Source organism: Micropterus dolomieu, linkage group LG02, assembly GCF_021292245.1.
Source record: "Micropterus dolomieu isolate WLL.071019.BEF.003 ecotype Adirondacks linkage group LG02, ASM2129224v1, whole genome shotgun sequence".
In the NCBI taxonomy this organism is placed as follows: Eukaryota; Metazoa; Chordata; class Actinopteri; order Centrarchiformes; family Centrarchidae; genus Micropterus; species Micropterus dolomieu.
In genome coordinates, this window is record NC_060151.1 from 21,520,901 (window position 1) to 21,547,942 (window position 27,042).

At 41.7% G+C, this 27,042-nt stretch overlaps 1 protein-coding gene across 2 annotated transcripts; it reads left to right on the top strand.

Moving 5' to 3' along the window:
* Window positions 1–27,042, top strand: rhbdf1a (rhomboid 5 homolog 1a (Drosophila)). 2 transcript variants are annotated; one of them, XM_046041460.1, is made up of 18 exons: window positions 1–356; window positions 16,821–16,965; window positions 17,057–17,196; window positions 19,603–19,816; window positions 20,072–20,278; window positions 20,431–20,553; window positions 20,702–20,865; window positions 21,405–21,656; window positions 21,780–21,891; window positions 22,008–22,082; window positions 22,207–22,368; window positions 22,478–22,578; window positions 22,671–22,734; window positions 23,384–23,478; window positions 23,592–23,667; window positions 23,958–24,058; window positions 25,039–25,192; window positions 26,010–27,042. In XM_046041460.1, exons 2-18 carry the CDS (start codon window positions 16,849–16,851, stop codon window positions 26,427–26,429), a joined length of 2,577 nt encoding a protein of 858 aa, XP_045897416.1. In that variant the 5' UTR covers window positions 1–356; window positions 16,821–16,848; the 3' UTR covers window positions 26,430–27,042. The 2 variants fall into 2 exon arrangements, with proteins under 2 accessions (XP_045897416.1, XP_045897423.1); XM_046041467.1 differs by lacking the exon at window positions 1–356 and adding an exon at window positions 14,090–14,162.

The window sequence follows — 27,042 nt, forward strand, 5'->3', positions numbered from 1 at the left end:
AAACTGAATTAGGCTACAACCGGCAGAAGAAAACTTACCCCGGGTCGATCCATGGAGCAGTGTGGGAATGCTCTATCCGTAGGTGGGAAGCAGAAAACCGGACGGCAGTCACATTTCGGCCACATCACCCTGGACTGGCACTGCTGCTGCTGTGATCAAGAGTGACCAGACTTCATACCACGGCACCGGGCTTGGCTTCAAACATCTGTGGGGTGGAAAAGAAGCGTGTTTATTCCTGCGCCGCTATCAGGATGATGTGACAAACCACTCATCTGCTGCCTGGAGAAAAAAACATCTGTTAAACCGGATTTTTTTTGTTTCACTGCTGGAGATCATCTGAGCTGGTTGTTATAAGGGTAAGTTGTGTTATTATTTCATGACTGTCCCCTGTGGTCGCACATACGGAAGGCAGCAGCCGGAGGAAGCGCTCACGCGTCGTGATCGAAGAGGGTAAAGACGAGTCGATTGAATTACTGGTCAATTGGTCGACATGGGGATCCTTCGCATGACACAGTCAGAGCATCATTTAGGTTACAGGGTGCTGTGCAATTTGCGCTCCCCTTTAATGGAGTTTTCATAGTGAAAGTAGGCATATTTAAAGTGCTCATGTGGTAGGCTGTGGGTCTTGAGGCCCAGTCACATTTTTAAAAAGTGTGAAATACCCTACACATTGAAGAGATGTTGAAGTGGAATTAACGAGGTGTGAAATTATGTCCAAAATGATGAAGGCCCAGAAGCTAAATTACTTAAAACATTTTTTTTTTCACTTAAACTTCAGGAGAGAATACTTTCACTAGCAACGCAGGAGCCAAAAGATTCATGATTTAATTTCAAGATCCGGCCAAATTATCTCAAGTGGCTGGAGGCTGATGGAAGATGGCTTGGCCTAATTGTAATTTTGGACAAAGGAATGATTCTAAATGACTATGTTGTTGAATAATCATGTAACACATGGTGCATAAAGTCACACCATGACCTCACTCATCCTTGTCATTCTCCTCCCCCTCTTCCTCCTCCTCCCTCCTCTTCCACATTCCCCTGGTCATCATCAGCATCACCACCATCTTCCTTAAAGGCAATGAACTAACAAATGCACCATCAAACATTTTATTTATATATATAATATAGATGGCTCCACACGCGTTACCTAATTCATGATGAAGACATGAATGAAATGAGAAATGGATGAAAAAGAGAAGCAAACAACTTGCGCTCCTTTGAACCTGAAAGTGTTATTTCTTCCTTAGATCTTTGTTTTCTCCTGATTTGTGGGTTTCATGAGGCACCAAGGCACGGTGACTCAAAGTGACTCATGGCAGACAGTCACAAAAGGGCACAAATTCCACTAAATCATATGCATAGAGGGACTACCTAAATGTCTAGATTTGACTCATCAGGAGGTTGAAAGCTCCAGGACGGCAGCTCACATATTAACAAACTGCAAACTTGTTGACATCAGAAAGGTTACGCACTGTAATGTCCTGCAATACCTGGGCAGACTGAAGTGAAACCATAGACATACTGTATTAGAAACTGCTGAGTTATTTTGGCAGACAGGACATAGGAGCACATGGCCTGGTTTGTGTGCCCAGTGTTCCTGAAACCTTATCACATGGAGGGCGGGAGATCATTGCTTGGGGTGATGTAATCGCACCGATAAAGCAGGGCCCTGATGTGTGATAGTGGCAGTCACGCTCATCCTCTGTATCTACTCCAACTGCACCCCAGTGAGAATATTCCCAATGTGTGTGTGTGTGTGTGTGTGTGTGTGTGTTTTGGATGTTAATGTGAGTGCATGTTGGTACGTGATACTTGGAGGGAGCTGGGAGTAGCTCTGCTGAGGCAGGTGGACCATCTAGGCTGGCCTGTGTTGACTGGCTGGTATGTGAGTTTTTTCAGGGGGCTGCTGAGGGGGCCACACTGTAGTCATGCCTGCATGACTCATGGCGCGGTATCTGTCTGTCAGTCTGGCCAAGTGAACGGTCCAGTACAACTGCTTCATGGTGTTGCCTTCAAAAGAGCTACAGAGGGAGATTTTTACGCTTAGTGGTTATGTAACACCTTCATTCATCGCCATTCTTCAATACATATTTCTTTTCATATATCTCAACACATGCATCACTATATAATAGCGCCAATGTGATATTTTTTTAATATGTGGACTAATCACTTCAAGATGATGAATTTACGAGCAGGCACAGTTTTTTAGTCCAGAATGGGCTCTCTTTGTAGATTGAATGTGCTGCTGATAAGATGACACAGTCTTTAGTAGGACTAAAAAAAAGCTATAGATTTCCTGGAAGAAGCCTTCTGAAATCGGCCTGTTCCCAAACATGGGTGTACTCTCTGTGATTGTTGGTCATTTTCTCTGGGTAGAACTCTCTTCGAGTTCATGCAAAATGAGCGTCACTGGGCTGAACAGTCCCATGTGTGCAGAGCACATGTGTCTCTAAATAACCTCAGGCTGTTTCGCCAACAAACACATCTATATCACGAGTCGGAAATTTGTTTACTTGAAAATCCGTTTTTTCAGGTCGACCTGACGTTTGCATTCATTACTGACCAGGTAGAAATTTGCTCTGAACATATGTTAAATAAGTAATACTATATATTAGTAAGTAAGTGGTATAATAACATACTGTATTAAGTCTATCTATAAAGGGGTCCACTTTTATCAATTTCTATTCTTTAGGATAATGTGCCTGCTTTTCATTTAAGCATTCCACTAGTTCACATTGGGTTTAACTGTGACGGGACGCAGCTTTTAAAAAATCCACACTGTAACAACATCACAGCATAAATTATTTTTAATTCTACGTATCTGCTGTATCAAAGTATTAAAACACATGACACCATGTTTTTTATGGCTGCACCATTACACTGTAGGAATCATTGTATAATTGTTGTGCCTTATTTTACACTCCTTTTGCAAACATTCAGATCAACATATTTAGTATCTTTGGAAATGGTGGGATCTTGACGCTAATTTGAAAAACATTTCTGTGGGGTTTTCCACTCATCCTAAGTTTGTAATGATTGACCTACTCCCTCTGAGTGTATGGTGTTGAAGAGGTAAACGTCATGCAATATTTGTGTTATATCTGTCATCGTAGCCAGAGTTTGCCTTGTGTGAAAACTGCTACAGTGAAGATTGTCTCTTCTGTTGATTTGTGAATGTAGGGCATGGCAGCAATTCCTGGAGAGGTCAGACATGTTAACCAACTTGTTCTGCTGCTTTAGAGACAATACGCATGCATTTCCTACTGAATATACTAACTGTTCCCACAACTGAGCTCAAACAGACATAAGGCTTAAGAAGCATGTCAGGTTTAGTTTACAGAGCATTGATGGTGAGAGAGCCCACAGGCAGTGTTTGATCTAGTCCTCGCAGGTACTCACTCAGCTTGTGACTATTCAACTTTGATGTGGTTACAGTTTTGACTAAGTTGTCAGGAACAGGAACAGTGATTTTTCTCGAATGTAAAAAAATGTGGTATTTGTGGAACAACAGAAACCGCGTTGTGTCTCTAGTGTCTGCCGTGCATATGCAATAAGGAATGTAAGCAGATATGTTCTCCCTTGTTATCAGAGGAAAAAACTAAACAAATATAAAAACATGTATTGGTTGTGGCACATTGATTTTAATTATGCAGGAAGGGTGTTTTTTGTTGCTTGTTTGCGGCTTGTTTGTCTGCCTGGAAATATGGTGAATATTGCACGATCTCAGAGTGCATCCCCTGTTGACGGCTCGCTTGTATGACTCACAGCCGTTGCATGCAATTGTTCCTGTCCCATGACATGTTGGCGGTGGCATGATGCAGCGGCAGCCATGACAGTGAAATCAGTTGTGATGTAATGCTGTAATGCAGCAGCAGGGCTATTTCAGGTCTACCTCTGAGCCTCCAAGGCCTCTGTCTGCCAGCGTGCCACCCAGCCCTTCTCTCAGTCAGCACCTCATCTGTCATGAGCCAAACAGGACATACATGAACTGGCGTTCACAGAACTTTTCATGCACATGTTTGGAGAAAATTCAAAGGCATTAAAATACAGGTTACTATGGATTGTTTTCACATGTGTTATTTGGCTTAGGCCAACATTAGGCTGTAGCAGAGATGAAAACATCTAATTAGGGGCTGGTAGTTACAGGGTGTTTTTGGTCCCGTAGCTTGTGTTCTCGTAGCATGGTGTCTGAGGCCGGTTAACCTCAGGACAAAGCTAATTTTCAGGGCTGTGGGAATGCTTTTTCTCAGAAGGCTGATACTTATAGACAAAGAGCAATGGCTCCTTGAACTTTGTCCGCAGATAACTGAATAAATATTTATTTCTTTACCAGGTGTCTCCGGACAGAAATATACATGTCAGGTATGTTGCAACTGTGTCGTCTTACCTGGGTGAAATCCATAGACTGTATCTAAGAAGGTGAAATTCCCTGACAGAGGGTTTTGTTTCAAAGCTTACACAACAGAAGTACAACTTGATGGTCAGACTTTATTAAGTTTGACTTACTACAGATGTGTTAGACAGACCAGAACTTAATAATCGAAGCACATCCAAAAAATGTTACACTATTTTGTGTGTAGCTGATCCACATTGGAGACTGTAGTGCAATGCTTGCAGCGCAGGCCTCAGGTGCTGTGATGGCAGCACTGAGTTGTGTCTGTTTACTTTTTCTCAGATTGTTGTCAGGCCACAGGACCAACGCAAGGAACACCCTGACTGATACAGTATACCAGCACTGTTACAGTGGCGGTGAGAGTGCAGTTTTAAATAGAATAGCCATCCCCCAGCCCCCTTTACTCCTCCCCATGCCCCTCTTTCTTTGGCACAGTCAGTCATCATATCCAGAGGCTGTGAATCCCCATTGTGTACCAGACTGCTAAATTCAAGTTCACAGTTCCCTGAATGGAATTGCACACACACAGTTATATCTGGACAGTTTCAGCAGTCCCACCAACATCACATACCACACGCCAAACTCACTCCAGCAGCTTTCCCAGAAATGAGGGTGTGTTTTGGACTTGTCTTTTACTGGCTTTTTTCGGAAGAGGTGGATCAGTTTGAATGCTCTTTTCTTTTGACTTAACCATTTTAATGGTTGAATTGCCAGTGCTGAGAGGTCACAAAAGTGTTCCCATGGTGCATCTTAGGTCCTATTTTACTATGAAGCTGTACTTTTTTAAAATATTGGTTAATCTAATAGACTGTATAAAATCTTTGTCAGTCAGACGGATTGGCATGGCATCAAGCCAGGCGCCTTTGGCATACTTGAACAAGTACCTGATCCTGTAACTCTTAGCTTTCCTTTTCTACTGACTCTGCTTCTCTTCACACCCGTGCCAACTTTCCCCTCCATTTGCCAGTTGACATAGCTTGTAATGCCGCGTGCCAGGGAAAATGATGTAAAGTCTCTCAATTATGGTGCCCAGTTGATCACACCCAGTTATAGTGAAACCATCATGCTTGTAGCCTAATATGTGGTGAAGCATATTCACTCAGAACTGGGCAAAAACAGAACAGTAATACAAATCAAAAGTAATTTGTAGCTGGAGGCTGTCGGGGTTTGTACTCCCACTCTGTTAGTTTCACTTCTTTCATCTTGTCGGAATTAGACATTCTGTCTCCTCAGTATTACATTTCCTGATAATTTGTTGCTCCTGCATGACAATATCTGCTTACTGTCAAACTATGAGCAGAGTATTGATGCACCCCTTCATGTGCTCTGTGACCTGGGAGGAAAACTGACATTATTTCTATAGACAAAGACTGTGTGTGCTTTCTTCTGTTAAATTAGGACTGTGGAGGCTTCCCCCTCACTGGGCCTGTGACTGTCCCAGAGGACCTGCCCCAGCCTTCCCAGTTTTCCTGTGCTTTTGTCGGGAGTTTTCCACAGATCTCTTGGCCCGCCTGCGTGTCTTCATTCGTCTTTCTTCCTCCCCCATCATCCTCTCTTTTATATGTCCTTGATCCCAGGAGACCCTGGCTTGGGTACTGCCTAATTTCCTCAGAGTAGCCCATATCAGAGTCTAGATTATAAGATGGTAAATACATTATATGATTATGTCTTGGGTGAAAGCAGTGGATGGATGTCAGAAAACTGAAAATCTTGGAAATGTCTTTATTTGGTTTAATCACCAATCTGTTCTGTAGCAGACTGCTTTTGTGTGCTTTGCACATAATATCCTGAATGAAATGATGTTAAAGATATCAGAGCTTGTCTCTGGGAAATGTATAAAAGAAGTGAAATTACATAGAACTAAAATCCAGTTTGTTCACCATTGAGTCTAAAACATAGGCAATTATTACGGAAATAATAAATAAATAAATGTTATTAAGGAAAAAAACTTAAAACAAATTACATGATTTTGCTGCCCCTAAGAATTAGTAATGAAGTCATATGAGCAGCAATTCATAACCGTTATGAATTCATTGCAATTGAAGCCACATATTTACCATGTAAAGAGCAACACATGGATCTGTGATTAATTATCTGGAAGGTTTTTCGGAGAACTGTATTTGAATACCATTCATAGAAATGGCGCCGCCTTGATGACTGATTCTCACTTGTTTTGACACAGAGACCCAAATCTCACCTCACATTTGTCTGAGTCATTGCCCCATAATCTACGTTGTTCACAGCCTCTGCTGAAATGTATTGTGACCCACATTTGTGTCCCACCACAGTGATGAGTAACTGTCAGACCCACAGATTTCTCCTGTGGGTTGGAAATGTCAGAGACTATTTCAGCAACACACAATAGTTTGAGCAGAGGATATGTTATTCTTTCATTCGCATATTTGCTTGTGTTTGAAATTTGAAATGAAAGAGATTCTAATATGGGCGTTAATAAAATGACCTAGTTGTGTGTGGAACAAAAATTATTTGCCCTCCCTAAAATCCAGAGCGGATTTTTCAGGGGACCTGAAGACTAAAAAGGTCTCTGCGGCAGTTGCCTCTGCAAGAATAAAATAAAATCCTCCTACCTGTGACTGCATAAAGTTTGTGTTGTCACACCAAACAGAAAATCTGGTACTATGTGACAGTGATATGTGACACTAAATGTGTTTTGGTGCAGAAGGAAGCTGCTGGCTTCTATTGATATTCCCTGTCCTTCACTTGACTCTTAACTCAGCCTGTGCACACCTACACATACACACTGCACACTAGTAGACACACATGCACATGCTCACCCGCCCACATGTGTGCATGTGTCTATTCGTAGCCTGCTGTGGGGAAAATCAACGCAGCAATAATCTGTACTCTGAGCTGTTACATCTTTCAAGGAAACATTTTCTGGAATTGCATGTGAAGGTTGAGGCATTTTCATTTCAGCAAGTACGTGAAATGAAATGTTTAAAAGATTTAAGGGTAAAAACCTTAATTAGACCTGACTATGAAAGTTTAGTCTATCTATAAAAAAATTATAGAGGATTGGAATCAAATTACTAATTTAATACAGTTGAGGATGATTCATGTGGAAAAGAATAAATTGGTTCATGACTAGTGAATGTAAGCTGTCTTTGGTCTTTATGTTTGTCGTTTTTTTTAGGTCATGGTATATGTACGGTGCATATTACACATACATTTTAATCTCACATCAATGATATGCGTATTCCTCCCCTCTGGTTGATACAGGTTCACTTTAGTGTGCTTTTAGAGAGAGTTAGCAGTTGTGTGGAAGTCCAAGAAAAAGAAAGCAACTTAAGAGCAGTTTTTAAACTTACTCAGTCTTCTTTGAAAATCAGCAGTTATTGTGTTCTGACTGATACTGATTGTATGCTATTGTTATACTGACCAGTAGTTTGCTTAGGGAGGGCAGGGATTACATATCTCATCTGGCCTGGGAATGCCTTGGGATCACCCAGGAGGAGCTGGAAAGTGTTGCTGGGTAGAGGGATGTCTGGAATACCCTGCTTACCCTGCTGCCACCGCGACCAGATCCTGGATAAGGGGAAGATAATGAATGGGTGGATTTTGTTAGCCTCTAAAGTCCTTTGTCATCACGCTGTAGATTCCCCTTTGAGAGGCTAATAGAATAAGAATTCAGTTTAACCAATCACTCCTTATCACCTTCGGAAATCCTGTTTAGTACCAATTTAGGGATTGACTTTGGAAAGCTCATGAAAGTTGTGAAAGACAAGCGTCCATTTTCTCCTCTGCTTGAATTCTTTCTAATAATCCCATTATCCCAGTGCTATTGGCTACACTTCATCTGCTCTCGTCAATAGACGTGTCAGATTCAATGTCACACTACGCTGAGATCTCACTCTCTGGCCGCTCTGCACCAGGCCAGAATGGGTTGCAGGCCTGACTCAAACAAGTCTCATTATTTTCTGCGTACAGTGACATATGCTTCATAATGGCCAGGGATGGGATGTGTATGTTTACATGTGCACTGTGGATGTGTTCCTGTGCATGTAAGCAAGTGTATGTTGTTTCCGTGGTTGTGTGGACCGGACACGCATAATGCATCTGGTCTGCAGTGTGTTTCCTGCCTTCGTTTGCACGTCTCTCCCCCTCCTCTCCTCTGCACTTCCTTCCTTCCAGCACTCGGTAAAATAAGCAGTAACCTGACCTCTCTCTGTGCTGGTGGTCTCCCACAGAGGATGTGAGATGACAGAGCTGATGGCTCTCCTTTTTGAAGTATTTTTAATTCTGTTGATTGATTAGATAACAAAGATAATCCTAAACAGTTGTGATAGTAACATGACATTGTGTTTTCTCTGTTTTTATGGCTTGATAAGCTCAGCTTTTGTCCATTAACCATAGACACCAATGTGATGTCTCTGCTAAACCATAATGGAGTTAACTCATCTTGTGCCTTACCCTGAGTAATTGTCTCTGCTGGGAATTTGCTTAGTGCACCATTTCCATTGATGGAAGAATAAAAACTTAAGCCTGCTCTTGCTTTTTTGATAACGATCAGGCTGCACAATGACCCTTGTTCAGCCCAGTCTGCATGAGGCCATACAATGCAGCCTTTTGTAAGCTTGATTCAGGCTGATATCATGCTGGAAACTATTTAGATGAGGATCACATGTTGTTAGGGCACGCTGCTTCTGAGATTCTCCTCTTACTCACTTAACGAGAGAATGTCAAACCTCCCATAGACAATGAGCTGCTTGTTTGTAGTCTCAGGACACATTTGGGAGGACTGGACGCTACAAGAAAGATGGCTTACTTCCCTTTGTTGTCTAAAGCGTCTTCCATATAGCCATAAATCTAAGATGTTGTGTCACACCGGGGCAGGTCAAGGGGTGAGAAATACACTACAACCTTATCAGAAAGTCTGACGCACGTGTTATTGATCTCTTGATTATGCTACTGCATCCATATTTTCCTTTGGCCACTGTAGCTGTTGGTTTTGAACATCTACCACAATTATCTGTTAGCCTCTGAGAGGAGGTCAGGTCATCTGGAGTTTCACAGTCTTGTTGAATTTCATTAACTGTCCGTGTTTGTCATGCACATACTCGCTTTGACCCACTGTGGAGTTGTACAGTAGGTTTCAGGAGCTACTGAATTTTCCCACTCTGTGGTAGGCCTTGAGCTTCCTTGTAGGGTACAGCTGGAGATACACTAAGTTAAGATAAACTTCTACAGTAAACAAAGAGGTTTCAGGTCTGGCAGCTGGAGTCCCAGTCCCTAAAGTGGTGAAGGCTGTTTCACTGTGAGCTAATTCACCAGGGTGTTACCTGATCTTACTGAAGTGGTCATGGAGTATAAACAAATACTCGTTGTGCTTGTTATTGTATAGACCCATATCAGTTGTCTTGACTGTGAGGTATAAATAGCCGTTTTTACTGTCAGCTTCTTCCTCAAGATTAGAGACACAAACAGCTCTGGACTGGGACATGACACAGATTTAGTAAGTGAGCCTTATTTTTCCACTGAAGTGAAGATAGGCCTTCACTATCTGTTGTGAGCTGAAACAGACCCACTAACAAACCTGAGAAAAGAGGAGCTTTAGCTAGGGGGCCTCAGCCATGTGCACGGTAGCTCCAATAGGAAGTATGTAGTAAATAATTCACCTCTGCAGAATAATTATTAAATAATTCAATTGCTGAATAAGCCATGCATGTAATAATGTTTCACCTGTATTTCAAAAAGAAAACTTTGCGCTAAGCAGAGTTGATATTCAGATAGCTGATATTATGTTTGTAAACACTGTGTGATGAAAGTAATTGTGTATCTTGGTTTTTGTTAACACGTCTCACCTCTCCTTCATATTGATTTCCTGTGCAGGATATTGCTGCCCGTAGCGACGCGAGGTCTTGGGCTGATAAAATAACCAAGCACAATTTTCCAGGACCTGCATTCGCCTGGCAATATATAAGGCTTTCTAGAAATAGACGGGACCCGGTGCAGGCGATATGATGGTGAATATAGATATTGCTTCTGATGGCCGGGATTTCTTGAGATAAATGTGTCCAGTTCCATAAAACTAGTTTAATGTGCACAGCTTTTGAGAGGTGTAGTCATTTTTGCTTTTGAGAGAAAACAGCCCACTGTGTAGAGATCTGGAGCAGGAAATTTTTTATGTTGGTCTACAGTTTCATCCAGCGGTACATTTGCAATTGAGCTCTATAAATACACCACATGCACGCAGCCCGCTGTTAGGAGGCCATTTATACTTTCATAAGCTATTCATATCTCTGGCACTTGATCCTGTCATTTAGTAAACACTGTTATGACAGTGAGGGAGCCTGGCAATGGACCCAATACATATCTGTCACTCCAGACTGAAACCACTGAGACTAAAAGGTTAAGTCTCCATTGTAAAATCCAACTGAGTGCTGACAGCCTTAGCTTAAGATCTGTGGAAAACATGGGAAAAGGCATGAGATGCTCCACCCGTCTTGGCTGTGTGTCAGGCATGCCCACCCTCCACCACCCACCTTACCAGTTACAGAAGCCTCGCCCACCCGCCATGCCTGCCCCTCAGCTAGCTGACATTTGATCTCAGGGTCAGCTGCGACGGATATTTCTGCTGTGTGTGTTTTTTAATGTCGTAAGAGCTGGTTTGATGTGACAGCCTGTCACATGTCACTAGGGTCAATTCAGATGACTGCAGCTTTACTAGGGCTCAGTTGCACTTCACTTTCTGGCCTGTGGCTGTTTTTTGCAGAGTATTTTCTTCCCTGTAAGATGGACAGAAAGAGAGATTGAGAGAGGCTTTAAGCCGGGACTGTGGACAACAGCTCAGTTTTATCTTAGTTGAGGAGCAAATTGTGTAGCCATGTGTTAAAGTCACACTGTTTTCATAGTTGTAAAGCATCCATAAAGAGACACATTTGATAAATGCTCTAATTACTCCTGTTGTTATGTAATAGTTGTAAGTCTGTATCCAAATCAACTTCCACAACTCAGTCACCTGGCATTAATGTCTGCTCTACAGTACATATTTATTTTAGTGCTTGTTTCTGTGCTCTGTTGCTTTTCTCCTTACCAAAATTAAATATCAGGAGCTTTGTAGTTTTGTCAGCTTCTTAATTCATCCCAGTCGGAAACATGATGTGCTATAAAAAGATCAAATGCATTGTTCTGCAATTAATGTGCAGATGGGCCTCAGATGCCTGTAGAAACTACATGAGACACACACGCCTGCAGTGTATATTTTTTAAGTACAAATGATTTATGTTTAGATAGTCTGTCTGGGTAAATTGCCAGATCTGTTGCTTCTTCATATTGTTTTCCAATGCCTCCACCCAATTGCTAGAATTACTGTGTGGTCATGAGTTCCTGCTCATCATTACGACATCCCATTTAAGGGAAGTGCATGCTACATGCTACTATTGAGGTTAATTTCACAATGACAGTATTACAGTAAATGTGTCTGATATAGATGGCATTTCATTTGAGAAAACGTCTGCTATGCTTTGTATGGCTTCTTATATTGAGAAGAGCCTTTCCCAAGAATGTTTTCTGTTATATTAGTGAGAGAATAACTTAGGGAGAGTGACTGCCTGAATAGCCTAGTTTCCCTCCATTGTTTCCAGTGTCAAGCATTGCCTCCAGCATGGAGTGAAACATAAGAAACAATGCATAGTAGGTGCATTTATAGTGAATGACTAACTGTTAGAGTATGGGGAAAACCAAACATAACCTGTTTGTGCCATTAGTTTTTCAGTAAGAATCTGTTAATCTATCAGGAACCTACACATAATTGTAGCAACATTACTTGATACTGAAAAGATTTTCTAATTCATGGAAATATGTTTAGGTAACACTACAATAATAATTTGAGTCTATGTGGCCAAAAGTTATCCTGTAGTAGACAAAGAAGCAGAAACAACACGCAGAAAGAGGATAAAAGAGAGAAATGAGGAACACATCCTAAAGAATGAGGTATCTCGACTTCACTACCCAGATTAATGAGGTCATCCATCATGGTGCCTTCCCATGCATGCTAGGTGGCAATTTCTCCTGCCTACTGTCCACCCTGACTCTATAATCCCTGCTGGGAGCAAGCGGGGTGAGATACTTTTGAGCAAGGCCCTACCTGGCCAGCCATCTGAGGCTCTGTCAGCCTCAACTGCTCTCAACTGCAGCTAGCCTGTCTCCTGTAGAGTGGTGCATAGCAATAGAGTACACAGAAGTACCCGGAAACCAACCAGCTCGTGTCCATAATGGTTAGACTTCATATGGTTTCCTTCTCTGCCATTTCAGCTTGGTTCACTTTCAGCCACAGATCTTGTGGAATGTGGGTCTGGCATGCACTGAGATTAGAAAAGGCCCTGGCTAGAGAAGATTTCAAGAATGTACAATCATTTCATAAGAGTATCTCAGAAATGTTTAATTCATAAATTATTTTTTCTAAAGCACATGAACACAGAAAAAGTATTCAGTTCTGTGTCCATCGTTTCTCTTCATGTACAGTAGTGAAGAGGGACTGAAGATTAAACAAGGCATCTGCAAAAAAGATGACGGCTCCCATGTAAAAGAGGCCACGGACAGATTACTGTTTTATTTATGATGAATGTGAAACAGGAGGGCAATGCTCTCTTGCAAGCCTCTGCACATATTTGAAGCTTAAGAGCAGTTTTAGGAAATTGGTTATGTCATGCTCAATGAACAAGCACAAAATGACACTTTCATACTCCAGTTTAAGTGTTCAAAGTGGCTCTTAGAGCTCCATCAAGGAGCCAGTCTTCTGTTTGACTTTAAGCGTCACCTGTGACAGCTTAAGCCAGTGTCATTCTCTGCATGACTGGAAGTCATCACCAAGTGATTATTTTAAATGATGGCATAGAAAATTTGTATTCAGAACGTATTACAATAGATTGCAGCTCACCAGACAGAGAAAGAGAGTGCCGGTTTTGCCTGTCAACTCCACTCATTATGGAGATGCTGGATGTCTCTGCACCTGTTGAGACGTCAGCTTGTCCTCTGTGTTTTGTCCACCTGTCTGTCTTCTCCTGCCTAATGGAGAGAAGAAGTAGGCTGGAGAGGCAATGTCAGCCCTAGAATTAAAAAGAATCCATGCAGGGTTGTCATGGCTCTCATGATTGAGTAGGAAGTGTTAGATTTCCACAAGGACCAAACGACAGCAGGAAGCCAGTCTTGCAAGGCACAGTGAAAAGTTATGGGTGTGGGTGTTTTCTCTCTTTAGATGTGAATCTTGAAAGCAAAACAAATCTTTTTGAGAAACTAGATTAAATCATGGTGGTCTCAAGAATGCGAGCCTCACATCAGCTCTGGGAATGTAAACACTGTGAGAAACTATTACACGCTTTGAATTGTTTCTATGTGACATCTCAACCACAAAAACACACAATCGCCTTGAGACTAAGATAAGATATTGTGGTACATTAGCTAAGCGGTTGGTCAGGATGAATTACTCCAATAGTATAGTCTTGTCTCACTGAGTCATTGCTTTACAACTGACTTTCTTTTACTGTCGAACTTGACCATGAACAGATAACGTGCACTGTCAAGGGAGGGCTAATCCTCTAGCCTGGATAATTGCCAAACACAGAATTCAATCAACCATCCTTCCCCCAAGGATATCTTTCCTTCTGAAGGACTTCCTGCCTTATGAAGATCAGTCTTTCTCAGACAGTCACCAGCCTTGAGACCTACCTTCCGTGTGCAGTGATTTCTAATTATCACTTGATGGAGTGACGACTGACATTTTGAGCGCTTTCTCACAGTGAGAAATACGGTAAGTCGGCGGCTGTTGTGGCCTTGCTTGCGTCTGATCTGTGACTATGCCCACTGTTCCGGCCAAACTCCTCCTGAGACACGAGTCGCAGGCCCATGCCAGTTTAGCCGCCATGTTGACTTTGGAGGAGGATGAGAGAGAAAGAGGGAGACAGGCTTGGCGGTCTGTCGAAAGTTGGAGGTTTACCTTGGGCTGTGACCAAATACTCTTACAACCCACTGATCAGCAGGCTAATGGAAAACCATAACAATAGCTGCCTGTCTGCATTAATGCATCACATTTTGCTGGTATCTTCTGCAAGAATACTTTCACATGTCTGTGTATTCAAGTGTATTTGGCATGATCAGAAACAGCTTTAGCTGCTGTGTGAGATAAAGATGTTTAGTAATGGCTCTGGTCTCATTTAAAGCTGTCAGATACTTCAGCCACCCTCTTGCTTCATTTACATTGTTTCTGTTTTAAGTCTGTCTGTGGGGGTTTAATCTGGCTACCAAGTAAACAGCTGGCATTAGTGAATTGTAATTGCCTGTAAATCACTCACACAGAGACCACATGCATGTAAAGAAGAGAAGAGTGGAAGACAGTAGGGGAAAAAGCCTGAAACAGGAGGACATCGCAGGAACAATTGGAGTTGTTTAGTTTGCTTCCACCTGTCCCTCAACACAGCATTCAGCTAAAACTGAGTTAAAGCAGGAGGAACCAAAACTTAAGCAATCAAACAATATTTAGCATGGAGGAAAATTAGGTTCCCTCGCTGTCTGCTTTCAGTTCAGGCCCAGTCTGTTCCAATCTGCAACCCTGAAGCTGGTGCCCCCTCCCTTCACTGATCTGCTCTATATCAGGAGCCCTGCTGTTTGAACTAATGGCGAAAGTAATTAAATGTTGGGTGTTGTAGCCTTGAGCAATGGAGAGGGCTGTTGCGCACAAGCAGAGATACTGGTGTCAGATTTGCATTTCCCTAATGTTGTCCCTGTCCCTAATGTAGCCAGTCCATGAGAGAGACAGAGTCTGTGATGATTGTTCTCACTGCATTTACAGGCTGAATATTTTGCAGTCTTTCTTTAGTAATACAAAGTCAGTGAAGGCATGTTGATGCTAGTTGAATGGTTTAAAGTAGAGTGAAGCAAAAGTGTTTCCCTTTTCACTCTGTTTACAGGTCCTCGTGCACCCATCTCTCTCTGTTTCCCACACTCGGGGTCTCTGACTCTGCACAAGCCAGCTTTGGTCCAGTCTGTCTTGCTAATCTGGTATCACAGTCCAGACAGTGTCACTGGAGGTCAAACAACATTCAGTATAAAAGCCTAATACGTGCACAAGGCCAGAACCTTCCAGAATGACAGTGAATGAAAGATTAAACCCCACTATAACAACTGTTGTTTTATAGACATCCCATTTATTTTTTCCGCACTCTCAATAACTCTGCTGTGTCAGAAATGTCAGCATATGATATGGTAACTATACCAGCGTCCTTTTGTGAACTGGTTAATTGAGAAATATCAGACAGCGAGAGCAAGACTTTTGAAATATTAACACATTGGCGATGACCCCTGCTGCCCTCAGTATGAGGTTTTCCTTCCTTCTCTGCTGAGATCCACTGACAACACTTCCCATCATCACTTGGACTAAAACAGAAGCCTGTGGTGCGGTAAAATGGCAACGCGAAGCAGATGTGGTCAGAAGCTGGGTTTTTTTCTTCAAGGAGCTGGATCTGTAACAGGAGAAGTGAGGAACGTGACCTGTTGTGACTGTTCAAAGCTCAAAGCCCCTGATGTGACAGCAACACTGAGGGTGTGACGATGCCATCTTGTGAGGCATTTTAACAAAATGAGACCCTGACACTGAAATAACTTAAGACACAGTGTTTTCACACATTACAGTACAGATGAGGACACTTTTTAAGTTTACACATTAGTGCTTTGCAGAGAGGCAGCCATTATTTTGTACATTCCTTATGTCTGCAGAGTGAAAGATTGCTTTAATCCTTGATGAATGTATGCATATGCATACACACATGTCTGTGGAATGCTGCTTGATCATCTGAAGTGAATATGGTTGCTGTGTACTGTTAAGGGGTAAAAGGGCAAGTTCGCTTTTCCTGGGGAATAATGGAAATAAAGGAAATTAACCCAGAGAAGTGAGGTTAGATGGTGGGACAATAAAATGAGGGACTGTTGATAACAAGGCTGCAGCTTCAGGCAGGCTGTGTGATGGTGAGGTTTACTGTGCTACTGTGTTACCCGTCATGGGAATGCATACACAGTCATTAGGCTTTGATAGATGTCTGCTGGAAGCAGAGCAACTTTAACCACAAATAGGGATTACGTTTGATTTTAACTGTAATTAAGGGATTATTTTTGAGACTGCAAACTTCATCACTCTCGGGTATTTTTACATTTTTTTAAAATGGCTCTATGAACTTTTATAGGGGGAAGGGGTAAACCGCAGCAGACTCTTCAGTTTCTCATTTCTCAGTTTCCTCTTTACTATCTAACGCCCATGCTTGAATCAAATAAGGGGCCTTAGCACCCTCTTCTGAAACAATTTTGCAGCACAAAACCATTGTGACCATTATGTTTATAGTTGCAAACATACCCTTAAAATGTGATTCATTGACACTCATTACAATAACATCTTCTTCTTCCTTCTCTGTCTGTGTAGCTGGCAGGCCTGGGGTGGGACAGAGAACATGGCTGAACCACGGCGGGAGAGTACCAGCAGCCTGCAGAGGAAGAAACCTCCCTGGCTCAGACTGGACATTCCCACGGCTCAGATGTCACTAGATGAGCCTCCCACTTTTGTTCAGGTGTTCTTTCTTGTTGAATTCCCATCTTGTTTTTTGTCACCTTCGTTGTGGACCGTATACAAACTTGTCCTATGCTTCCTTTGCTGTGTAGCCGGTGAAGAGGCAGGGGTTCCTGCGCAGTATCAGCATGCCAGTGGAGACCTCTCACCTCCAGTCCCCACCCCGCGACCTCTTTGACACCCGGCGGCCTGTCTTGCAACGCCAATCATCCATTACTCAGACCATAAAGAGGTAAAGGCAGTTATCAATACACTTGATATATTGACATCTCAATATACAGTATGTGAGCTGTACCATGCTTCAAGATTGTAATATGAAGAACTTCAAAATGCTTTTTGCAGAGAAGCATGCAAATATTGTTGTGTTTTTACATATGATTGGCCACAGTATGTTTCTTGAGTTTGCAGATGGAATGAAATGCTATGTAATATAAGCAGCTCATGCTTATATAAGATTCATGAATTAATTGGAGAATGTTGGCAGCCTATGTCCCATGGCATGTAAAAAAAAAAAACTACAGTGTTTCTGCTTTCCTTACTTTTTTCCAAAATTGCATGGCTGTTTCTGATTAACAATCTTGATGTAATTTGCCTGGTAATAACTTTCCCAATGTGGTAAATCTCAATAAAAAAAACAAATCTTAACCTGCTTTGCTCTCTCTGCATGATGGCTACAGCACTGTCCAGCTGCACTTTTCCTTCTCACTGTCTGTTATATTTTCCCTTTCCTTCTCCTTCCTTCTGTTCCTTCTCGCCACCTTCTGGTCTTGCTCTGCCTGGTCACAGCAGCAGGAGGGTGCACTTTGAGCGGATTAACACGGTGCCCATTAAGGGGCAGCGGGCTGCTCGCCGTAGCACCAGGAAACACCACTCGCTCTCCAGAACCCTGCTCAGGTACGGCAGGGTTGCATTTTGTGCATTATGACCGCAGAAGTGTTAGGGTCAGATGTGTATACTACTGACTACAATAAGTGAGTATACTGTATGTATGTCTAGCTTACATTGTTAATTCTAACACGATTTTGTGCCAATGTTTCTTTAAAATGTTTATTTTTATTCATTTTGACAGACTGTTACGTAGGAGAAACTTGTCACAAGATTATCAAGAATTGTTCTTTCTCACTCAATCACCAGCTGTTGCAGCTGTGAGTCATGTCACTGCCACACAGATTTCTTTTTAAATGAGTCATAGGAGGACCTGAAACCAAAAGCTCTAATTTTCCTGTTACAAATTCCTCTTCATTCAGAGCTATAGTAATGATCCAGCTGGGCAGTAAGAGAGGCCACACATTTCCCTACACATCTGTCAAACAGCATTCATCACAAGAACTTGTTGCTCCTGGGTGGTACTTCAGTGGATGCTGGTTAGTCTAGGGCATGGCTATGTTCAACCATACTCATGAAATATGTGATATATGACATCTTATTGAAACTGCAGTACTGCCAAGTGCAATATCCAAATCACGGGAGTTGCAATTTTTTGATAAAGGTTAAATGTATCTCATAATAAATGAAGCATTGTGACGCTTTTATCCAAAGCAACTTACATTTGCTAAGTATGTCATCAGAGGTTGCACGCCTCTGGAGCAACTAGGGGTTAAGTGTCTTGGTCAGGGACACATTGACAGATGTTTCATAGTGGGGAATTGAACCAGGGTCTCTCACACCAAAGGCATGTGTTTTATCCACTGCTCCATCACCACCCAGCACATTGTGGTGCTTGTACAGACTTTTTTTTGTGAAAATGAAATACAAAAATTGTCTATCGCAATATCTGTGATAATAATCAGTCATTCAGCCCTAATACTCATAGAAACCAACGTTAGTGAGGGCATGTCCACTGCTGCAAAGAAAGGCACACATATACTTGAATATTATCTGGACAATCATTTCACTGACACATATTTTTAGAGCAGAGAACAAGGCAACCAGAAAAACGTATTCACTGAAGGAAAGAGCGAGCTTAGACAAAGATTTTAAGTGAACTTCACTGAACATTTAGTCTGCAGCTGGTAATTAGTGTAGAAACAGCTAGTTTTCCTGAGCTTTCCTTTGAAGAATGTTTCCACTTCCACTTCCTGCCCTCGGGGTGCAGTAACATTGTTTGCTCTGGTACTTATTAGGCTTCAACTTCAACAACATGATTGCATGTATTTCCTTCAAGGTTTGGTAGAGTGGGCCCAATTAAAAACCTCAGAAAAATCCCCATTCTCTGTTAATTGGATTAGCTCTCTGCGTTATGTCAATTAAGATTAGGAATAAATTGGATTTATTTGCAGCATCAGAACTCAGTAATCCCTCTCTTGCTTTCTCTTTTTTTGAACATTTAGACTTTGGGAGAGTTTGTGACTTTCCACCATGCGTTCAGTGTGTGTGAGTGTGTGTGTGAGTGTGTGTACCTGGCTGACTGTATTTCCTGGTGTCTGGACATAAACATGCCCAGGCTTGTTCCCTCTTCTGGCCCTATTACTTTCACAATTGATGGCAGTTTTTCACATCCACTACTCTTAAGAGGGTGCCTGTAAATCTCTTTTGCAAGTTTCATCATGCCAGATTGCGGTTCATCTTTTTGTGAGAAATGAAGCATGTGTGTGAGTTTTGTGAACCAGAGCTGAAAGGTCAGTGTTTGTGGTGTTAGGGGAACAGCGGACTGGTTTGGGGTCAGTAAGGACGGCGATGCCACCCAGAAATGGCAGAGGAAAAGCCTGCGCCACTGCAGCCTGCGCTACGGAAAGCTGAAACCACAGGTGATCCGAGAGATGGATCTGCCCAGCCAGGACAACATCTCCTTAACTAGCACTGAGACCCCACCTCCTCTTTATGTCCCCACCTCACAGCATGGCATGCAAAAGGTAAACAAATATATGGGTTTCTTTGCTAAAGCTTCTCATTTCTATCCACTATGTTATGCAGATGGTAGTCAGTCCTGTACTTAAACCTGAAAAAATAAACAAATTGGAGGCTTTTTAAAAACATTCTTTAACAACGTTCTTGAATTAATCACCTTAGACATTAGATACATTATGACCAAAAAGTCTCTGTTCATGTTAAATTAATCTTATTTACAGGATGTGTTTGAGCTAAAATATGACTGTCTCTTGATTCAGATTGTGGATCCATTGGCGCGAGGACGAGCCTTCCGTATGGTGGAGGAGGTTGATGGCTACAGCGTGCCTCAGACCCCCATCACCCCTGGAGCCACCTCGCTTTGTTCCTTCACCAGCTCCCGTTCAGGTCTCAACCGACCGCCTCGCCGACGTAAGAGGGAATCTGTGGCAAAGATGAGTTTCAGAGCCGCAGCAGCACTGGTCAAGGTGAGTGAAAATATTAATTGATACAAGTTTATTAAATAGGATAAACCCCTTGAGATTAACCAACTCATATTTGAGAGCATCCTAAATGTGTGTGTGTGTGTGTGTGTGTGTGTGTGTGTGTGTGTGTGTGTGTGTGTGTGTGTGTTTCTCAGGGACGCTCATTACGAGAGGGCACTCTAAAACGGGCCCAAAGACGCAGCTTCACCCCCGCCAGCTTCATGGAAGACGACATGGTCGACTTTCCAGATGAACTGGACACATCTTTTTTTGCCAGAGTAAGACAGGAAAAACAACAACATTTTTATGCTGTTGTTACTTTATAACCAGGTTTATTTATAATTCAATAATTATTCTCATTTTAAAAAATTAATAAAGATATTCTGCACACTCTACTCACTTTTATTTCTACTTTGTTCTTTCTAGGATATAATGATGCAGGAGGAGATGTCCACGTATGCAGATGAAGTGTTTGAGTCACCGTCTGAGGCAGCCATGAAAGATGAAGAGCCCAGCAGCAAGAAGGATGAGACGGAGCTGACAGGCAGTGCCCTTGATAAGACAGAGCTGGAGAAAAGTCACCTCATGCTGTTAGTTACTGTACTGTGGCCACAGTGTTAATCATTCAGGCTGTGCTGATACCAACATTTTTAAATAATAGTTTAGACCAATCCATTTTACTGGAAACCAGTAACCACTGTGAAATTTGAACATGTGGACCCCTCTTTCCAACCACAACCTGAGGAAGACCCAGTTTGGGTCAAAACTGGGCGCCATTTTCATTTTTTACTTTAATACGTCTTCTTAAACAAATATATATATGTGTGTGTATATATATATATATATATATATATGTGTGTGTGTGTGTATATATATATATATATATATATATATATATATATATATATATATATATATATATATATATATAGTTTTCTCAGCCCTATCGGTAACTGATCTGAGAAAAACAAGAATATTATTGATCTGGTTGGTGATAGAGCCAGATGACATCCCTGAACCCTTAAAAGTAATCAAGTGTTCAAATTGTATTAAAAAAATTCCAGATAATGGATGACATGATGAAGAAACGTAAAGCTGACACACTCTGACTCTCCTCACACTCTTCCAGACCTCTGGAGCGAGGGTGGCGCAAAGCCAAAGAAGGAACTCCAGGGCCACCAAAGGTGCCCTTGCGGCAGGAGGTGGTGAGTGTTACCGGACAGCGGCGTGGGCAGCGCATCGTTGTACCTGTCAAGAAGCTTTTTGCCCGAGAGAAGAGGCCTTATGGATTGGGCATGGTAGGGAAGCTGACAAACCGCACCTACCGCAAGCGCATTGACAGCTACGTTAAGAGGCAGATAGAGGACATGGATGACCATAGGTACTGCACTTCCCTACATATCTAACTAAGCACTTTATCTCTGCTTCCCTTGGTGGATGACACCAAATGATGAGTGCTGCTGTTATTTATTGTAAAAAAAAGCATACTCTCTGTCTCCCCTAGGCCTTTTTTTACATACTGGATCACCGTTGTCCATTTACTCATCACTATACTGGCTGTATGCATCTATGGTATTGCACCAGTGGGCTTTTCCCAGCATGAGACGGTTGATTCTGTGAGTGCTCAGTTGTGATAAGCATCTTTGTTAACACACCTCAACAGTATTTGAGTCTCATTTTGACTCCTTTCATATTGATTGTACTCTTTTTGTTTGGATTGTTTCTGATTTAGGTTTTAAGAAACAAAGGTGTGTATGAAAATGTCAAGTTTGTACAACAGGAGAACTTTTGGATCGGGCCAGGTTCGGTAAGCACTCTTCTCTTGATAGTGTTTCACAAATATAAAAAAAAAATAGAGGCAATAATCTCTGGTTAAATGTCATAAATAAAACTTAATTTTCGATTTTCTTCCTGTATCTATCCATTGTTAGGAATCTCTGATCCACTTGGGGGCCAAATACTCTCCATGCATGCGGCAGGACAAACAGGTGCATGATCTTATCAGGGAAAAGAGAGCTATCGAACGCAACTCTGCCTGCTGTGTGCGCAACGATCGCTCTGGCTGTCTCCAAACCTCAGAGGAGGAATGCTCGGTCTGTAACCAAAACCAATTCATATTTGTATTCTTTGACCTTTATAATTCAACTACAGATAGAAGCTGCGGGTAATTTTAACCCCGTCTGTTTGTGGTTTTATTTCTAGAGTACTCTAGCTGTGTGGGTAAAGTGGCCAAGGCATTCCAGCACTCCCCAGTTAAATGGTAAAGAAAGACAGTATGGCTCTGTGTGCCATCAGGATCCAAGGTAAGATTCACTAGAAGTACATAGTATAACTTAACTGATACTGGTTGTGTGTGATGTGTGCATGTATGCACATGCATGTTTGTCTCTTACAGGATATGTCTAGAGCCTGCCTCAGTATCACCTCATGAATGGCCTGATGACATCACCAAGTGGCCAGTGAGTACAGTAAAACCCTGTGTCTGTTATTTAGACATTAAGAGAGGACTCAAAGATCAGGTAGTCTGAAAAGTTATATCACTGGTGATCACTCATGTATGATCTGTCCTTGATGAAATTAAATATCTTTGTTCCAGTATTTAAAAAATAGCTTTGGTTTGTTATTAGTAAATGCAGTAAAGGTTAGAAAAACTTACATAACCATTGGTGCTGGCAGGGTCTGTCTGTCCTGGAAAAAATGCAAATGTGTTGCACGCACAATAATGGGAAGTGTTACCAGCAGCACATTTCAGTCTTCTTTCTCAGTTTAATCCAGTGGTAGGACTGTTTCACTCAATTATATGCTATTGCTTTTTTATCATATCTCAATAAAACACACGTACAGTTTAAACATGCCAGTTTTGGGGGGAGTTGTAAAAATAAGTTCTCTCCCCAGAGTCAATACTGCACAATTTTGTTCTGAATGGAACTCTGGAATAGATATGAAACAGCACAAATTCAACACAAATCTCCTCACTCAAAATTATTTTCACTTTAACGAATCAGGGAAGGATTTCACATTTTGGCTCTGTGTTCTGATGAAGATATAAAGCTTTACATCGCTGCTACAAAAACTAAAAAATCTAAAAGAAACTGCTTTGGCTATTAGATTTGTACCAGGTACAACACAGGGAACCACACCAACCTGCCTCATATAGACTGTACCATCACAGGCCGACCCTGTTGCATTGGAACCAAAGGGAGGTGAGAAGAGCTAATGAACCTATGACAAACATTTATCCTGGACTAGTTAAACACATGATGGATGACTAGTTTACTAATTTAGTAATTTGTTGTTGTAACTTGTTTTCTTTAAGGTGTGAGATCACATCCCGGGAATATTGTGACTTCATGAAGGGCTACTTTCATGAGGAGGCTACTCTCTGCTCTCAAGTAAGCAACTTCCTCCCTGTTATATGCAAATGAGATATTTTATTATCTCGTGGGAAAAAAGCAGGGAAGCTGTTTAATGCAAAACTAAATTTGCTTTTTCTGTGTCTGTTTGTAATCTGGTGTACTATTTTGTGTACATCCTGAATACCAAAACAGATAAAGTGAAAGCTCACCTAACATTTCCGTGTAGGAAATGTGTAGAATCTGTTTTCATTTGCATGTCACTGTGATCTTTAATTGTCACATTAATAGTATGTGTCATAGTTTTCTTTTCCTGTGTCCTTCTCCAGGTACACTGCATGGATGATGTATGTGGACTGTTGCCTTTCCTCAACCCTGAGATCCCAGATCAGTTTTACAGACTCTGGCTCTCACTTTTCCTGCATGCCGGGTGAGTCAGTAGCTGTCAGTTCCATGGAAATACGTTTTGCATATTGTAATATTTGCCTCGCAAAATAAACAGACAAAGGAGAAGGGGTGTGTTCGATTGTACTATTGAGAGATATATTCATAGAGTTTTTTAGAATGATTTTGTTTTGTGTTGATATTTTATAAAGGCAGCTTCAAACATTAGCCGGATGAAAAAGAAAATAATTCTGCATAGGCAAAGTATTTACCTCCAGTACAAATAAAAGCATATCTTGCTAACCAGGAGCACAATTTAGCATCCGTGTTTTCAAGGACTGTGTTTGCACCCAGCGGTGAGGAACAGTATGATTAAAAGATCAGAATCAGAGTCAGGTTTTTTGGCCAAATATGTTTTCACATACAAGAATATTGACTGTGGTTATCAGTAGCTCTTGGTGTACTCATAGTCATATTGCAACAAAACAAATGCACAGAAAGATAAAGAGACATTCAGCTAATGTGTAAAAGACAGATATAAAAACAGAAGACCAACATAAACAGCCACCGAACAAAAGAACATACAGTGGCTAAAGCTCAGGGGATTAGTTGCTAACTGTATGTGTAAGAAATGAGAGTGCATGAGGATGATAAAAATAATAGAAAAGTTTATAGGTAGTCTAAAAAATTGTACACAGGATGGCTTAACGTACATCACTTGCTATCAGTTAGTACTTCTATATATGTTCCTTTGATGTAAGAAATCAGTCAGCACAAAGAGCTGACCTTACTGTTACGAGGAGCAGTGTTATCAGTCTCCTCGGTAATTAAACAAAGTGCCCTGGCTAGACAAACTCATTAAGCTTCTATGAGATAGAGACTGATTTTGTTGATGGGCAAAGTCATCTGGCTGCTGAGGGATTTGCCTCTTCTCCACAAAGGAATTATCTTCCCTACACGTGCTGCTTTTTACCCACACACGCGTTCATCACATTACGCACGCTTTGTCTATTTCTGTCTTCCCAGGATCCTTCACTGCCTGGTGTCGGTGGCTTTCCAGATGACCATCCTGAGGGACCTGGAGAAGCTGGCGGGCTGGCTGCGCATCTCAATCATTTACATCCTCAGTGGCATCACTGGCAACTTAGCTTCAGCCATCTTCCTGCCTTACAGAGCAGAGGTGATCACCTGTCCAACACTCACAAGTATCAGTGCATGGCGAAATATCAAAATAATATTCAAAATACTGATATGAGAAAAGTGATTTGTCATTTAAAAATATTAAAACACATTCTATACAAATGGATATTATCACATTTAAGAGCTTAAGTAGCCTCACTATGGGCCTGACCTTCATACATTTTAAGTGGCCAATCAGGACATCTTGGAGTTGGGAGTACACGTTCTAGAGGACACGTGTTTGCAGATTTCTATTTGTATTTTGGTGTCATTCAGTAAGCTTGGCTTAGCATGTCTGTGAAGATTCTCAGTTTTCCAGGTCATAGTTATCCATGGAGGGCTGAATCAAGGGCAACTACATGCATTTGATTACATACCTTTATCTAAAGAGACATGTGCACCAAAACCCGAAGCAGCTTCTTTCCTCAAGCTACTGGCCACGAGGAACACAAATGAAATATGGTAGTTTACAATGAGCGCATTGCAGGACTTGACAGGACAGACCACATGATTCACTTGCATTTAGCTAAAGACTGTGATCAGGCTAATTGTTGTACAGTTTTCCCCCCTAAACCTTAAACCTGGGGTTAAAATGTGTCGTATTAGAGAATAAAATGACATATAAAATAATGTATTTCAAATACTTCTTACTAGTAGTACGTAGTAGTTACAAACTACCCCTTATTTTTTTCTGCTCAGCAAAATATAAACTACAAAATACTCAGAAGTGATTAAATTTGTACTTTAAATACATGTAATTGGAACACTGCTGATCTTTGTTTGTAGTCTTATATTCCTCTCTCTGCTGTCTGTGTCAGGTGGGGCCTGCCGGCTCTCAGTTTGGGATCCTGGCCTGCCTGTTCGTGGAGTTGTTTCAGAGCTGGCAGATCCTTGCCCAGCCCTGGAGGGCTTTCACCAAGCTTCTGTGTGTAGTGCTCTTCCTCTTTGCCTTTGGGCTGTTGCCCTGGATCGACAATTTTGCCCACATATGTGGCTTCATCTCTGGCTTCTTCCTGTCCTTCGCCTTCTTACCCTACATCAGCTTTGGCCGGATGGACCTGTACCGCAAACGCTGTCAGATTATTGTATTCCTGCTGGTGTTTGTTGGGCTCTTCTCAGGCCTCGTGGTGCTCTTCTACGTCTACCCAATCAAGTGTGAATGGTGCGAGTTGCTCACCTGCATCCCCTTCACGGACAAGTTCTGCGAGAAGTACGACCTCAATGCTCACCTACACTGAAGTGTGGACACAATGAGCGCAACAGGAGGGCATCAGGTCAAAAGCCAGTCTGTGTCTCCACTCTGCTCCTGTATGACTGTTCCCTCCCCTGTGAACAGTGACAATGTACTTGTTTTTTTTTTACTCTGTATGAATACCTATGCCACGCATCTTAAGGACTTCCTTTAATCACCTCCCTGTTCACCTGTTTACCCACAGTCATTGTCACTTCTTCACTGTCCAGTGAAACAAAGGTATGGCACTTCTGAACCTCATTAAAGCTCCCAGTTGCCCTTTACATGTGAGGCAGAAATTAGAGAAGCTGGCACTGGTACAGAGAGAAGGGATTTTTTTTTTTTTTACATTCACACTCCAGAAATAAACAGGTTTTATAATTATTCAGGCAATCTCATACAGAAGCAGGGACAAAAATGAAATCGTGATACCTTTGGTGCCTTGTTGACAAATGTACCAACTACTGCCATATTTTTGTTACATTATGCTGAGCACTCAAATGTTTTCTTTTATTTGTTTATTGCTTCTCAAGAAGTGATGATTGTTTTGAACACGGTAGTGTTTTAGCTACCTGTCTACTCACATGTAACTGAAAACAGTAAAAAAAAAAAAAGAAATA